General features: G+C 39.8%; 1 protein-coding gene across 4 annotated transcripts in view; it reads left to right on the top strand.

Annotated features, from left to right (window-relative positions):
• HS6ST2 (heparan sulfate 6-O-sulfotransferase 2) overlaps positions 1-12,986 on the top strand; it is a 387,013-nt gene that overhangs the window by 310,900 nt on the left and 63,127 nt on the right. For 2 of the 4 annotated variants that reach the window (XM_053580633.1, XM_053580634.1), the window contains one exon: positions 7,701-7,787. The exons of the other annotated variants lie outside the window; for them this stretch is intronic. In XM_053580633.1, coding sequence (XP_053436608.1) covers positions 7,701-7,787 — 87 coding nt within the window. The remainder of the gene's footprint in view (positions 1-7,700; positions 7,788-12,986) is intronic. 4 annotated transcript variants of the gene reach the window in all.

Genomic DNA, 12,986 nt, shown 5'->3' with positions numbered 1-12,986 from the left:
TATCACTTACAGAAACACCTGTAGGGAACCATTCAGAGCTGTGTAAATGCAACAGCCTTATTGTTACCATTCAGAGGCACTATTCAACCATCCAAGCCAGCTTCCTGGAGTGTTGGGGTCTAAACTCAAGTGTTTTCTTCGTGATGCACATGACAATCAATGATCAGTAACTAGAACCCAGTTCTCCCAGACCATCCCTCCTCAGCAAGGGAAGATACCCGTGCCAGACATTGATAGCTATGACACTTAGCTCTTTCCACTGAGGCCACATGCAGCCTTTTTAGTTTTATGTGTTCAACAAATACTTTTTGAGGCTGGGCGCTATGGCTCATGCCTATAATCCTAACACTCTTGGACGCCAAGGTGGGTAGATTGCTTGAGCTCAGGAGTTCAAGACCAGCCTGAGCAAGAGTAAGATCCTTGTTTCTAATAACCATAGAAAAACTAGCTACCCTGTTTCCCCCAAAATAAATTTTAAGGTGTGCTCCCAAAGATGCGCTAGGTCTTATTTTCGGGGGACGTCTTATCTTTCCTGTAAGTAGGTCTTATTTTCGGAGGATGTCTTATTTTCGGGGAGACAGGGTAGGTGTGGTGGGCGCCTATAGTCCCAACTACTTGGGAGACTGAGGCAGGAGGATTGCTTGAACTCAGGAGTTTGAGGTTGCTGTGAGCTGTGATGCCACGGCACTCTACCCAAGGCGACAGGGTAAGACTGTGGCTAAACATATATATATATATATATAAAATATATACTTTTGAAAAAGATATTTTTTGAGTGTCCACTAAATAGCTAGTTGGAAAGACTGATAAATGATTCAACATAAGCAACACTGTAAGCACCACATGCTGAAAGGTATATAGACAATAAGTATGATACCCCACCCCTCTTTTCTGAAATACAATGTCAATTTCCTAGGATCCTGAAAATTAATTTATTTTAATTAATTTTTAAAATCACAGTACTCTTGTAGTTGCAGCAGCACAACTATTTTTTAATGGATCTAGGATGAATTCATTCCACAAAAAGCTTACAAAGTACTACAGGAAATGCAGAAGTTTCTGTGTGCCGCCCATCAAGAAAGTGAGTAGAGTGCTTTAAACCACTAGAATCTCCCACAAGTACCTCTCTGACCTAAGAGAAAAATCTAGATCAGAGTAGATCTGATTGCTATTTTGGTTTAAGTACACTGGATACCATTTCAACATCAAATTGTTCAGTGCTGAAGTGTTGGCCAGTGGCAGTTTTCCCACCTGAATACAATATGCATAATACAGCAGGATTCTTTTTTCACTTAGGTAGTGTTGGAGACATTTAGGGAGCCTGTGGGAAAAGGTTTTATTGATAGATGGAGACCGACAGCTGATCAGGTGGACAGAAGGAGGGCTGGCACTCATTAACTTGTCCTATCAGAAACTCACCTGGAATCGCTTTCATAGGCCTTTGATGAGGCTTGGTGGTTGAGGCGCAGGAGAAAGCAGCTTATCCTCAGAAGAGGATAGCTATGCAGGTGGGGGGGCAGGAAGGCTGGATCCATCCCCTGAGGGATTTCAGGCTGCTGTCTTTGAGATTACGACTCAAAGATGAGATGAAAGTGAAGACGCTGACAGGTGTTCTAGAGACAGGCAGATCAAAAGAATGACAACTGGAGTAGGTCTGTTTCAGATACGTAGGTTAGCAACTTTGATTCAAGGCAGTCCCTCACCAGTCTCATATACCCCAAATTATATATTTATATCCTAGAAACAGGCAAGGTTTATTTCTGTAAATCCCTGGGATTGCTGGATGTTTCAGTGACCAGAGTCTTTGGCAGTAATCTTGGGGTCTTTGACCTGTGTCTTTCCAGATCTTTGAGGCTCCCAGACAATCTGTAGCTGCAATATTTTCTCTGTATCTCTCATGGGGCACTTCTGGAACACTCAAGGTCCTTGATATCATTGTTTTAGATCTCCTTCTGTCTCAGGGTTTCTGAATGACAATATCTTACCCGGGCTTAGCTACCCAGCCTGGATCTTTGGGGAGAAATAAGGACTTTTCCTGTCAACATTGGGCAAACATTTCCATACAACATTCATTTGTATATGTACAAAATTAAGCTCCAAGCATCCAAGCCTGCCACAAATTCTTCTTGTATCCCGCCACCACCTTCAGAAACATTTTGCTGCTGTTAATGGGTCTGTACCTGTAATTTGCACAGAATAAACATTTTGAGTTACTTGATTACCTTCATCCCTAGTCTTGGGGCCATGTATTTACCTTCCCTGTGTGAGTTACTCCTGGGAATGTGTTTGTTTTTATTTCCCACAGAGCCACATTTGCAGGATTTGGCTGTAGGTCAGAGGGATCCTTATTCCTATCTAGTAAAGGGCTACTGCTCCAGGACCACCCAGTGCCACTAAACGATAATAAGACTGCCACTGTCAGTCCACAGTGTTCCCTGATGCTCTGCGATGCCCTGCTTGGACTTTAATCAGACTCACTTGTAATGCAGATATGGAGGACTGTGAGGTGGGAATCCAGAAGTGGGAATGGATGTAACTTTTATTCAAAAGCATGTGGATGCCTGAGATTAGTGACTCGGGAAGGGTTAAATGACCACCTACTCTGAGCCCAGTCCTGTGTCAGAGACACATCAAAAGATCCCTTGTTTTGGAAGTTGTCCAGTCAAGTTTCCTAGGAGGAAGGAAGGTCAGTAGCCAGTGACCAGGGGTAGAAGTGAGGAAGTCCAGACTCACTTGTATTTGACATTACATAGCATATTGTGTCCTTTGCATTAGGCTATGTCATTGAAAGAGACAGTCTTGAATTCTTTTGATTTAGAGTCTTTTGTTTAATTAGTCCATATTGTCAGGATATCAGCTATGGTTCCAGGTCCCTAAAAAATCTTTTTTTTATTAATATTAAATCATAGCTGTGTACAGTAATGTGATCATGGGGCACCATACATTGGTTTTATAAACAGTTTGACACATTTTCATCACACTGGTTAATATAGCCTTCCTGGCATTTTCTTAGTTACTGTGTTAAGACAATTATATTCTACATTTACTAAGTTTGACATGTACCCTTGTCAGATGCACTGCAGGTATAATCCCACCTATCACCTTCCCTCCCCTCCCTCTCCCCATTCCCCATATTCTTAGGTTATATCTGGGTTATAGCTTTCATGTGAAAGCCAAAAATTAGTTTCATAGTAGGGCTGAGTACATTGGATACTTTTTCTTCCATTCTTGAGATACTTTACTAAGAAGAATATGTTCCAGCTCCATCCATGTAAACATGAAAGAGGTAAAGTCTCCATCTTTCTTTAAGGCTGCATAATATTCCATGGTGTACATATACCACAATTTATTAATCCATTTGTGGATTGATGGGAACTTGGGATTTTTCCATGACTCAGCAATTGTGAATTGGGTTGCAATAAACATTCTGGTGCAAATATCTTTGTTGTAATGTGATTTTTGGTCTTCTGGGCATATACCTAGTAGAGGAATTATAGGATTGAATGGCAGGTATATTTTTAGATCTCTAAGTGTTCTCCAAACATCTTTCCAAAAGGAATGTATTAATTTACATTCCCACCAGCAGTGTAGAAGTGTTCCCTTTTCTCCACATCCATGCCAACATCTCTGGTCTTGGGATTTTGTGATATGGGCTAATCTTACTGGAGTTAGATGGTATCTCAAGGTAGTTTTGATTTGCATTTCTCTGATGATTAAAGATGATGAGCATTTTTTCATATGTCTGTAGGCCATGCGCCTGTCTGTCTGTAGGCCATGTGCCTGTCTTCTTCAGAGAAGTTTCTCTTAAAGTCCCTTGACCAGCCTGCGATGGGATCACTTGTCTTCTCTTGCTTATACGTTTGAGTTCTCTGTGGATTCTGGTTATTAAACCTTTGTCGGAGACATAACCTGCAAATATCTTCTCCCATTCTGAGGGCTGTTTGCTTGCTTTACTTATTGTGTTCTTGGCTGTGCAGAAGCTTTTTAGTTTGATCAGGTCCCAATAGTGTGTTTTTGAAGCTGCTTCAATTGCCCGAGGGTCCTCCTCATAAAATACTCGCCCAGACTGATTTCTTCAAGGGTTTTCCCTGCACTCTCTTCTAGTATTTTTATAGTCTCAGGTCTTAAGTTTAAATCTTTTTTTTTTTTTGTGGTTTTTGGCTGGGGCTGGGTTTGAACCCCCCACCTCCGGCATATGGGACCGGCGCTCTACTCCTTGAGCCACAGGCGCCACCCTTAAGTTTAAATCTTTAATCCAGTGAGAGTCTATCTTAGTTAATGGTGAAAGGTGTGGGTCCAGTTTCAGTCTTCTACAGGTTGCCAGCCAGTTCACCCAGCACCATTTGTTAAATAGGGAATCTTTTCCCCACTGAATGTTTTTAATTGGCTTGTCAAAGATCAGATAATGGTAAGTAGCTGGATTCATCTCTTGGTTCTCTATTCTGTTCCAGACATCTACTTCTCTGATTTTGTGCCAGTACCATGCTGTTTTGATCACTATCAATTTATAGTATAGTCTGAGGTCTGGTAGCGTGATTCCTCCTGCTTTGTTTTTATTTCTAAGTAATGTCTTGGCTATTTGAGGTTTTTTTTTCTTATTCCATATAAAACTAAGTATTATTTTTTCAAGATCTTTAAAGTATGACAGTGGGGCTTTAATAGGGATTGCATTAAATTTGTATATTGCTTTGGGTACTATGGACATTTTAACAATGTTGATTCTTCCCAGCCATGAGCATGGCATGTTTTTCCATTTGTTAACGTTTGCAGCTATTTCTTTTCTTAGAGTTTCATAGTTCTCTTTATAGAGATCTTTCATGTCTTTTGTTAGATCAACTCCCAAATATTTCATCTTCTTTGGCACTACTGTGAATGGAATAGAGTCCTTAACTGTTTTTTCAGCTTGACTATTGTTGGTATATATAAAGGCTACCGATTTATGAATGTTGATTTTGTAACCTGAGATGCTGCTGTATTCCTTGATCTCTTCTAAGAGTTTTGTAGTAGAATCCCTGGTGTTTTCCAGATATACAATCATATCATCTGTGAAGAGTGAAAGTTTGATCTCTTCTGACCCTATATGGATACCCTTGATCGCCTTTTCTTCCCTAGTTGCAATGGCTAAAACTTCCATCACAATGTTAAAGAGCAGTGGAGACAATGGGCAGCCTTGTCTGGTTCCTGATCTGAGTGGAAATGATTTCAGTTTAACTCCATTCAATACGATATTGGCTGTGGGTTTGCTGTAGATGGACTCTATCAGTTTAAGATAGATCCCTTCTATACCAATTTTCTTAAATGTTCTGATCATGAAGGGATGCTGGATATTATCAAAAGCTTTTTCCGCATCAATTGAGAAAATCATATGTTCTTTGTTTTTTAATTTGTTTATGTGCTGAATTATACTTATGGATTTATGTATATTAAACCAGCCTTGAGACACTGGGATAAAACCAACTTGGTCATGATGTATAATTTGTTTGATATGTTGCTGGATTCTGTTTGTTAGGATCTTGTTGAATATTTTTGCATCTATATTCATTAGTAATATTGGTCTATAATTTTCTTTTCTTGTTGGGTCTTTTCCTGGTTTGGGGATCAGGGTGATGTTTGCTTCATAGAACATGCTGGGTAGTCTTCCTTCTTTTTCTACATTTTGGAAAAGGTTGAGTAATATAGGTACTAGTCCCTCTTTAAAGGTTTGGTAGAATTCTGATGTGAAGCCATGTGGTCCCGGGCTTTTCTTTTTAGGGAGATCTCGATGGTTGATGCTATTTCAGAACTTGATATTGGCCTGTTCAACATTTCCATTTGATTCTGGCTATGTCTTGGAAGGTGATGTGCTTCCAAGTATTGGTCAATTTCCTTCAGATTTTCATATTTCTGAGAGTAAAGTTTCTTGTAATATTCATTAAGGATTTTTTTAATTTCTGAGGAGTCTGTTGTTATTTCGTCTTTGTTTTTTCTGATTGATGAAATTAGAGATTTTACTCTTTTTTTTCCTTGTTAGGTTAGCCAAAGGTTTATCTATTTTATTGACCTTTTCAAAAAACCAACTTTTTGATTTATTGATCTGTTGTATAATTCTTTTGTTTTCAATTTCATTTAATTCTGCTCTAATTTTGGTTATTTCTTTTCTTCTACTGGGTTTGGGGTTGGAATATTCTTCCTTTTCCAGTTGCTTTAGATGTCCCATTAAGTCGTTAACTTCCTCTCTTTCCATTCTCTTGAGCCTAAAAAATCTTTTGCCAGGAAGCCATTATGATAGAATGTGTGCCCACTCTCTTCAGAGCTACCCACCCACCAGAATCAGAGCTCACCTGGGTGTGGTGTCTCCCACTTCAAAGAGCTGCCTTTTGGATCTTCTGGACACTGCATGCAAACTCCTGGGACTGTTGCTATCTGTCTGATCCTTCCTGATTAGCCTTTATCTGTACCCACACACATCTTTAATACGTTTGCAATCACCAGGAACCCGTGATTATCTCTTGTTCCAATCCTGTGATTATCTCTTGTTCCAATCACATCCATGTACTTATTTGAAGCCGATGGGTACATAGCAGAACAGCTTATGTGATCCCCCCAGCCCACCCCACATATAAATACAACTACTTGGCAGACACCTATTTCAGAGGTGCTTAAAGGTTCATAAATATCTAGAAAGCTCTTTGACATTTTCTGAGACAATATTCTGTGCCATCGGAAGGTTCTGTTATCTGCACTATAAGCCAAGATGTGCATTTTTCTTTTTATCTTCATTTTTATAAAAGATTATGCTGACGTAGACCTTACTAACAAAAAAAAAAATTCTGATGAAATCAGGATAAATAATTCCACACATCATCAAGGGGAGAGAAGGGCTTTGAATTGGTTTCCATGGAAATCTGAAAATGAAGTAAAGTAATAATTTCAAGGCAGAGCGGCTGAATTGAAGATAATGGTAAAATAGTTTGATAAAGGAAATAGAATAAAGTAATCAAGAAGGCTCCAATCAATTATTCCTTTTTGTTTACCTTTAGGTGATTAATTTGTCTGCGTTTATTAACCTGATGAGATTAAGCAGACCTTCCTTGTGATTTATTTTGTAATTGTTTCCAAGGTTTGACATAAGCTATGGAGTTATTGAAGGTGGAGATTTAAATTCAATTACTCAGGAAGCAGGTGGTGCTTCTCCTGAAAAAGTATCTGAATTCACGGCCTTCCCATGTAACATTATGAGAGGAAATTATTAATTCATCTGATAGTATCTCCCAAAGACTTTTAGAAGTCATTTGACATACACATACTTCACTAAAATTCAGCAGCTTCAGAACTGAACATGTAATGCAGAGAATCCTGTGTTTGAAAATAAAAGATTTTATGTTAAATACTAGTTATTTTTATACTTTTTAAAAATTAGAGTCTCCCTTGGGGCCTGGGCTGTGGTGCTATCATGAATGGAATCCGTGAGCTCAAGTTTTGAATGCCAAAAGGGTAGCTTTCTTTGAACTTGACCAATGGTTCCCACTCTTTTTACCTTTGAAAGGCACCACTGGGTAAGATCATGATTTATTTTGACAGGAGAGAGAGAGAGGAGAGAGAGGCAGGCTGACCTTGAAAGTCTTTAAATATTGTGACTAATTGCTTTTTTGTCTCTGTGGTCCTTGTTGTTTATATTTTTTCTTTCTTTCTTTCTTTTTTTTTGTTTCCTGTGGGTATAGTAAAGATAGACGGGGTTCTCCAAACACTAACCCAGGTGCCAACCCTCCGTCATCCACAAAGGCCCGGAACACATCTAAGAGTGGAAAGTAAGTGAAAATTGCTCCTGTACATCGGCACAGTTATCAAAAAACCTTGTGCTGTCCTCCTTTTGTCATTCATTGATATTCATTCAACAGAGATTTGCGGAATGCCTTGTGTGTGCCTCACACTGAGCTAGTCACTGGGGAATGGCAACAAAGCATGTGACAGTAATGGTGGGTGTGTCATGGACTAAGGAGCAAGGAGGGCGGGGATGGGAAAGTCAGGAGATGACTTTGGGAAGCCAGTTTAGGACTATGAAGGGCAAGGACATATGTCTGTAAGGACAAATGCAAGATTTGTACTATGAGTTTCAAAAATTAAAGAAAAAAGAAGCCACAGCACTGATTAATCATTTTATGCTGTGCAAAATCCATGAAAGTCTGGCTTTGATCCATACATTGAGGTTTAGGTTTGAGTTAGAAGAATCTAGTAAGCCATTGCAAAAATTTCCTGGTTTAAGTACATATATGTTTAACCATATCACTGTTTTACATGCTACGTATATTTTTTTTCCAGTACCATGACCCATGTGAAACTGTCTTTGTAGTATTACCCAAACTTGTATTGGTTGAATATTTGCGATGTTGGATTTACTTCCTTGGGGCTTATTCCAGAAGATAACACTGGCTGATCTTTCCCTTTGGATTCAGCAGAGCATGGGAATTGGAGGCAGTGTGGTCCCATACAGGTGATAGACGGGGTTAGAGGCATTTCACCTTCTATGCGGCTGCAGCACTTTGGTGAATGACTTAGGTTCTCTGTAAGCTGTCTCTCCAGGATGTGGGACATCGTGACAGGTATAAACACGGCCCAGAGAAAGCACCAAGTCTGCATCTAGGTGAAGATGGGAGAGACCTTCATCATGCTAAAAGCTCTAATCTAGCAGTAAGATATGCCACAACAAGAGCACAGCTTGGCAATGAAAGGTGAATTTGTAATGGTCATATATTTTATGTATTCAGCATTGGACTGTAAATGCTACACTTTGAATATGATCTTATATTCAATTCCCCAAGTGAAAGATCTATTGGCTGCCTTTTTTCCTTCTCCTGAATACCATTTCAGGTTTGCATATAAAGTTGAATGTGGGCTATCTTGGAGAATATAAAAAACAGCGGTAAAGACATAAGACTAAATCTTTGAGCAGTTAGAACTCATTTCAGTTATTTATTGCTGAAAACCACAATCAAAATGCTGTATAAATTATGAAGGAAGGGAATTGATGCACACACTCCCAAGCAGCTGAATGTTTTCAAATTAGTCCCAATTCATCGTTAGCATGCACTCTCTGTTAACAGAGGTGGCTTTGGAAAAATGCTTTTAACTCCATTCTTGCAGAAATGGCAGACCCTATCTGGGCACCTCGTACCTACCTGGCATATTCTTCATTTTTTAAACGCTACTGTATAATTATGGATATTTGTGATATGCTGTTGCATATCAAAAGGGGTATTGTTTTGTTTCTTTGGGTTTTGCCAGAGCTCACTCTTACCTTTTGAGTAAAGAATCTCAGTGTGAGGCACAGAAGGAGCAGTTGGTAGAACTATGGAGGATGCGTACCTAATATTATAATCAGGCTTTTAACAGTAGGAGACCTGAATAAATACATCCTTAAGTAGATAAACATGATCTATATCACACTTGGACGCATCCCAAGCTTCTGGCATGGTGAAGGGCCTCCCGCTTCACACACGCTGAGCTAGGTGGCTTTTATGTGCCATGTAGAGTGGTTTACAGATTGAGCTAGTTCTTTTTAATTCTTCGGTGTTTTGTTGATCTTTTTTTTTTTTTAAGACAGAATCCCCAGCTGTCGCCTGGGTAGAGTGCTGTGGTGTCACAGCTCACAGCAACCTCAAACTCTTGGGCTCAAGCCATTCTCTTCTCAGCCTCCCAAGTAGCTGGGACTACAGGCGCCCACCACAACACCTGGCTATTTTTTGGTGGCAGTTGTCTTGTTGTTTTAGCTGGCCCAGGCCAGATTCGAATCCTCCAGCCTCAGTGTATGCGGCCAGAGCCATACCCACTGAGCTACAGGCGCCGCCCTGTTTTGTTGATTATTAGTGAAAAATTAAAAGTTTTCCATTGTCCTCCTCATGGATGTGTGTGCCAGGTTCCTTTGCACTGTGCCCCTCTTCTCACTTGTCTCTTATTACTTTTTCAGGAGGATTTTGAGTTTGAGGGTTTTTTCTTTTTCTATCACTGAACATTTTCTCCTTCTCAGGACGTCTTGATCAACAGAAACAGTACTGATCGTCCATGGACAGGGTGAGACTAGCAGGGGCAATGTTCACACTTTCTAGAACAGTCTCTGGATGTGTAGTCCCTGCGTCCTGGTTTGGAGAAGGTCGTGATTTGTAGTTCCTGCTGTAGTATTGTCTGCATATCTCCTTGGTTATGATGAGAATGGTGGTCCATGGTGCAGTCCCACAATAGCAGCATGGAGGTCACTATTTTGCTGAATTTTCTGACATTATTTGACCAAATGTGTGGGCTATAGAGCAGTTTTGAGAATTTCTCTTATGTGATTTTGAGGCTGGATACAGGCTGGGAGACAGAAGGAAGGTTCTTTTCCCCTCTGAAAAGAAATTGTATCTCCTTTAAAAAAAGAAAGAAAAAATGAAGGGCCGGATGCAGTGGCTCACGTCTGCAATCCCAGCACTTGGAGGCTGAGGCAGGTGGATTGCTTGAGCTCAGGAGTTCAAGAACAGACTGAGCAAGAGCAAGAACCCCATCGTTACTAAAAGTAGAAAAAATATTGGGTGCGGAGAACATTGGATACCTTTTCTTCCATTCTTGAGATACTTTACTAAGAAGAATAGGTTCCAGCTCCATCCATGTAAACATGAAAGAGGTAAAGTCTCCATCTTTCTTTAAGGCTGCATAACATTCCATGGTGTACACAGCTATGATTTAATAATAAATAAAAAAAATTAAAAAAAATACTGGGTGCTATGGCAGGTGCCTGTAGTCTCAGCTACTTGGGAGGCTGAGGCAAGAGGATTGTTCAAGCCCATGAGTTTGATGTTGCTGTGAGCTATGATGATGCCATGGCACTCTACCCAGGTTGATAGAATGAGACTTTGTCTCAAAAAAATGCAAAATCCAAACTGCCTCAAATATGCACCATGGCTGAAAATAATAATAATATGTGTTGAGTGTGTACTACGAACAAACTTGCATACTGAGCACTTGATACACGTTGTCTCATTAATTTTTACCCACCAAAAGCTCATGAAACAAGCACTATAATTATTTCTGTTTGATACATGAGGAAATTGAGACTGAGAGGATTATAGTGTGCCCACCTGTGGTCTCCAAATGACCAATTTGGACAAAAACTTTAATTGGACCCAAGAATAGTACTACTAATAATAACTAAAATATATTAAGCATCTACTTTATACCACTGTGCAGGGTTACATAGATAAATACAAGATACAATAGGTGATCTCAAGAAGCTCATAATCTTGATAGGAGACAGAGGGCGACAGTGTGATGTTTTTTTAAAAGTTTGAACAAAAATAGACTTTTGTTCCTATGAAATTAAACTGATTTTTTTTTTGTTTTGAGACAGAGTCTCACTATATTGCCCTTGGTAGAGTGCTGTGGGATCACAGCTCACAGCAACCTCAAACTCTTGGGCTTCAGCAGTTCTCTTGCCTCAGGCTCCCAAGTAGCTGGGACTACAGGCACCTGCCACAACACCCAGGTATTTTTTTGTTGCAGCTGTCATTTTTGATTTTAGCTGGCCCAGGCTGGGTTCAAACCCTCCAACCTCTGTGTATTTGGCCCTCGCCCTACCCACTGAGCTACGAGAGCCACCCTAAACTGAATTTTTGAAAAAACATTTTTAAGGTGGTATCTGAACTTTTGGATTATTCAAGAAGTAGATCAGATACCTTTCAGGGTTCATTAAAAGTAATATGCTAGGCCAAGCTCAGTGGCTCATGTCTATAATCCTAGCACTCTAGGAGGCCGAGGCGAGTGGATTGCCTGTGCTCACAGGTTTGAGACCAGCCTGAGCCAGAGCAAGACCTCATCTCTAAAAAATAGCTGGGGGTTTTGGCAGGCGCCTGTAGTCCCAGCTACTTGGGAGGCTGAGGCAAGAGGATCACTGAGTTTGGGGTTGCTGTGACCTATGATGCCACAGCACTCTACTGAGGGCAACAAAGTGAGACTCTGTCTCAAAAAAAAAAAGTAAAAGTAAGAAAGCAATATGCTATGCTATATGTATCATGACATTACTATGTGCCCTATAAATGTGTACAATTTTTCAATTAAAAAATGCTTTATGCCAGTATAAACCATTATGCTATAACTCAAAAATCACTTTTTAATTGTTAAAATGATGTGTAACCATTATAGAAAGTTAAGAAATTAAGGGAGGAATAATCAATGATTCTAGTCCTTGAACATAGTGTTATCTCTGTATATTCCTGTCTAAAATTTTTAATATGCATGCTTTTACATATATGAAATGAAAATATAAGTTTAATTTAGTATATTTTATCTTTGTCTAGTATTGCACATAAAATGAATGTTTTAAAACATCCTTAGCCGAGTAATTGTTGAGAAATTTTGTATAAATCAGTAAGCTTGAATGTATCAGAATCTGAAATGCCATTCTTATGATTAGTACTTTTTTCTCTCATACTTTTAATCCCATATATGAATGATTTCCTTATGATCTGCATTTAGTTTGCTCTTGGTCTAAGAGTAATGAGGAGTAGCTATGAAGAGTCTGACAGCTGATACCATGGGAGCACTCCCATTTAGCCCTTTACTCTTCTGCCTTGATGGATTTGGAATCTGCTTAGTTAGAGATTTAAGAGTAAGAAGATCATCTAATAACAATGTGGTATTTAAGTGCTACAGTGAGGTAACCACAGGGTGCTTTGGGAGCCAAAATAGTCCCCCCCTAAATAATGCCAGGATTAGAGTGGGGAAGAGATCGTGTGGGGTCATCAATGAAGGCTCCTGGGATGTGACCCGCGAGCCCTTTAATTTTATCCACTTACCTGTCAGGCAGCAAGGCTATGTCAGAGGAAGAAAATGCAAGCCTGTCATTCAGGTGGGCAGAATCCTGTGTGTGATCAGAGCAAGTTGGAGTTGTGGATTAGGTCAGATTGAATGGCTAATTCCACCTTTTGTCTGACTTGCAATCCATCTGGCGCCTACTGAGATGCAGGGCGTGCAGCGTGCTG

Source organism: Nycticebus coucang, chromosome X, assembly GCF_027406575.1.
Source record: "Nycticebus coucang isolate mNycCou1 chromosome X, mNycCou1.pri, whole genome shotgun sequence".
Taxonomy (NCBI): Eukaryota; Metazoa; Chordata; class Mammalia; order Primates; family Lorisidae; genus Nycticebus; species Nycticebus coucang.
The sequence above is the reverse complement of the archived record's forward strand: the minus strand, read 5'-3'. Positions and strand labels throughout refer to the sequence as shown.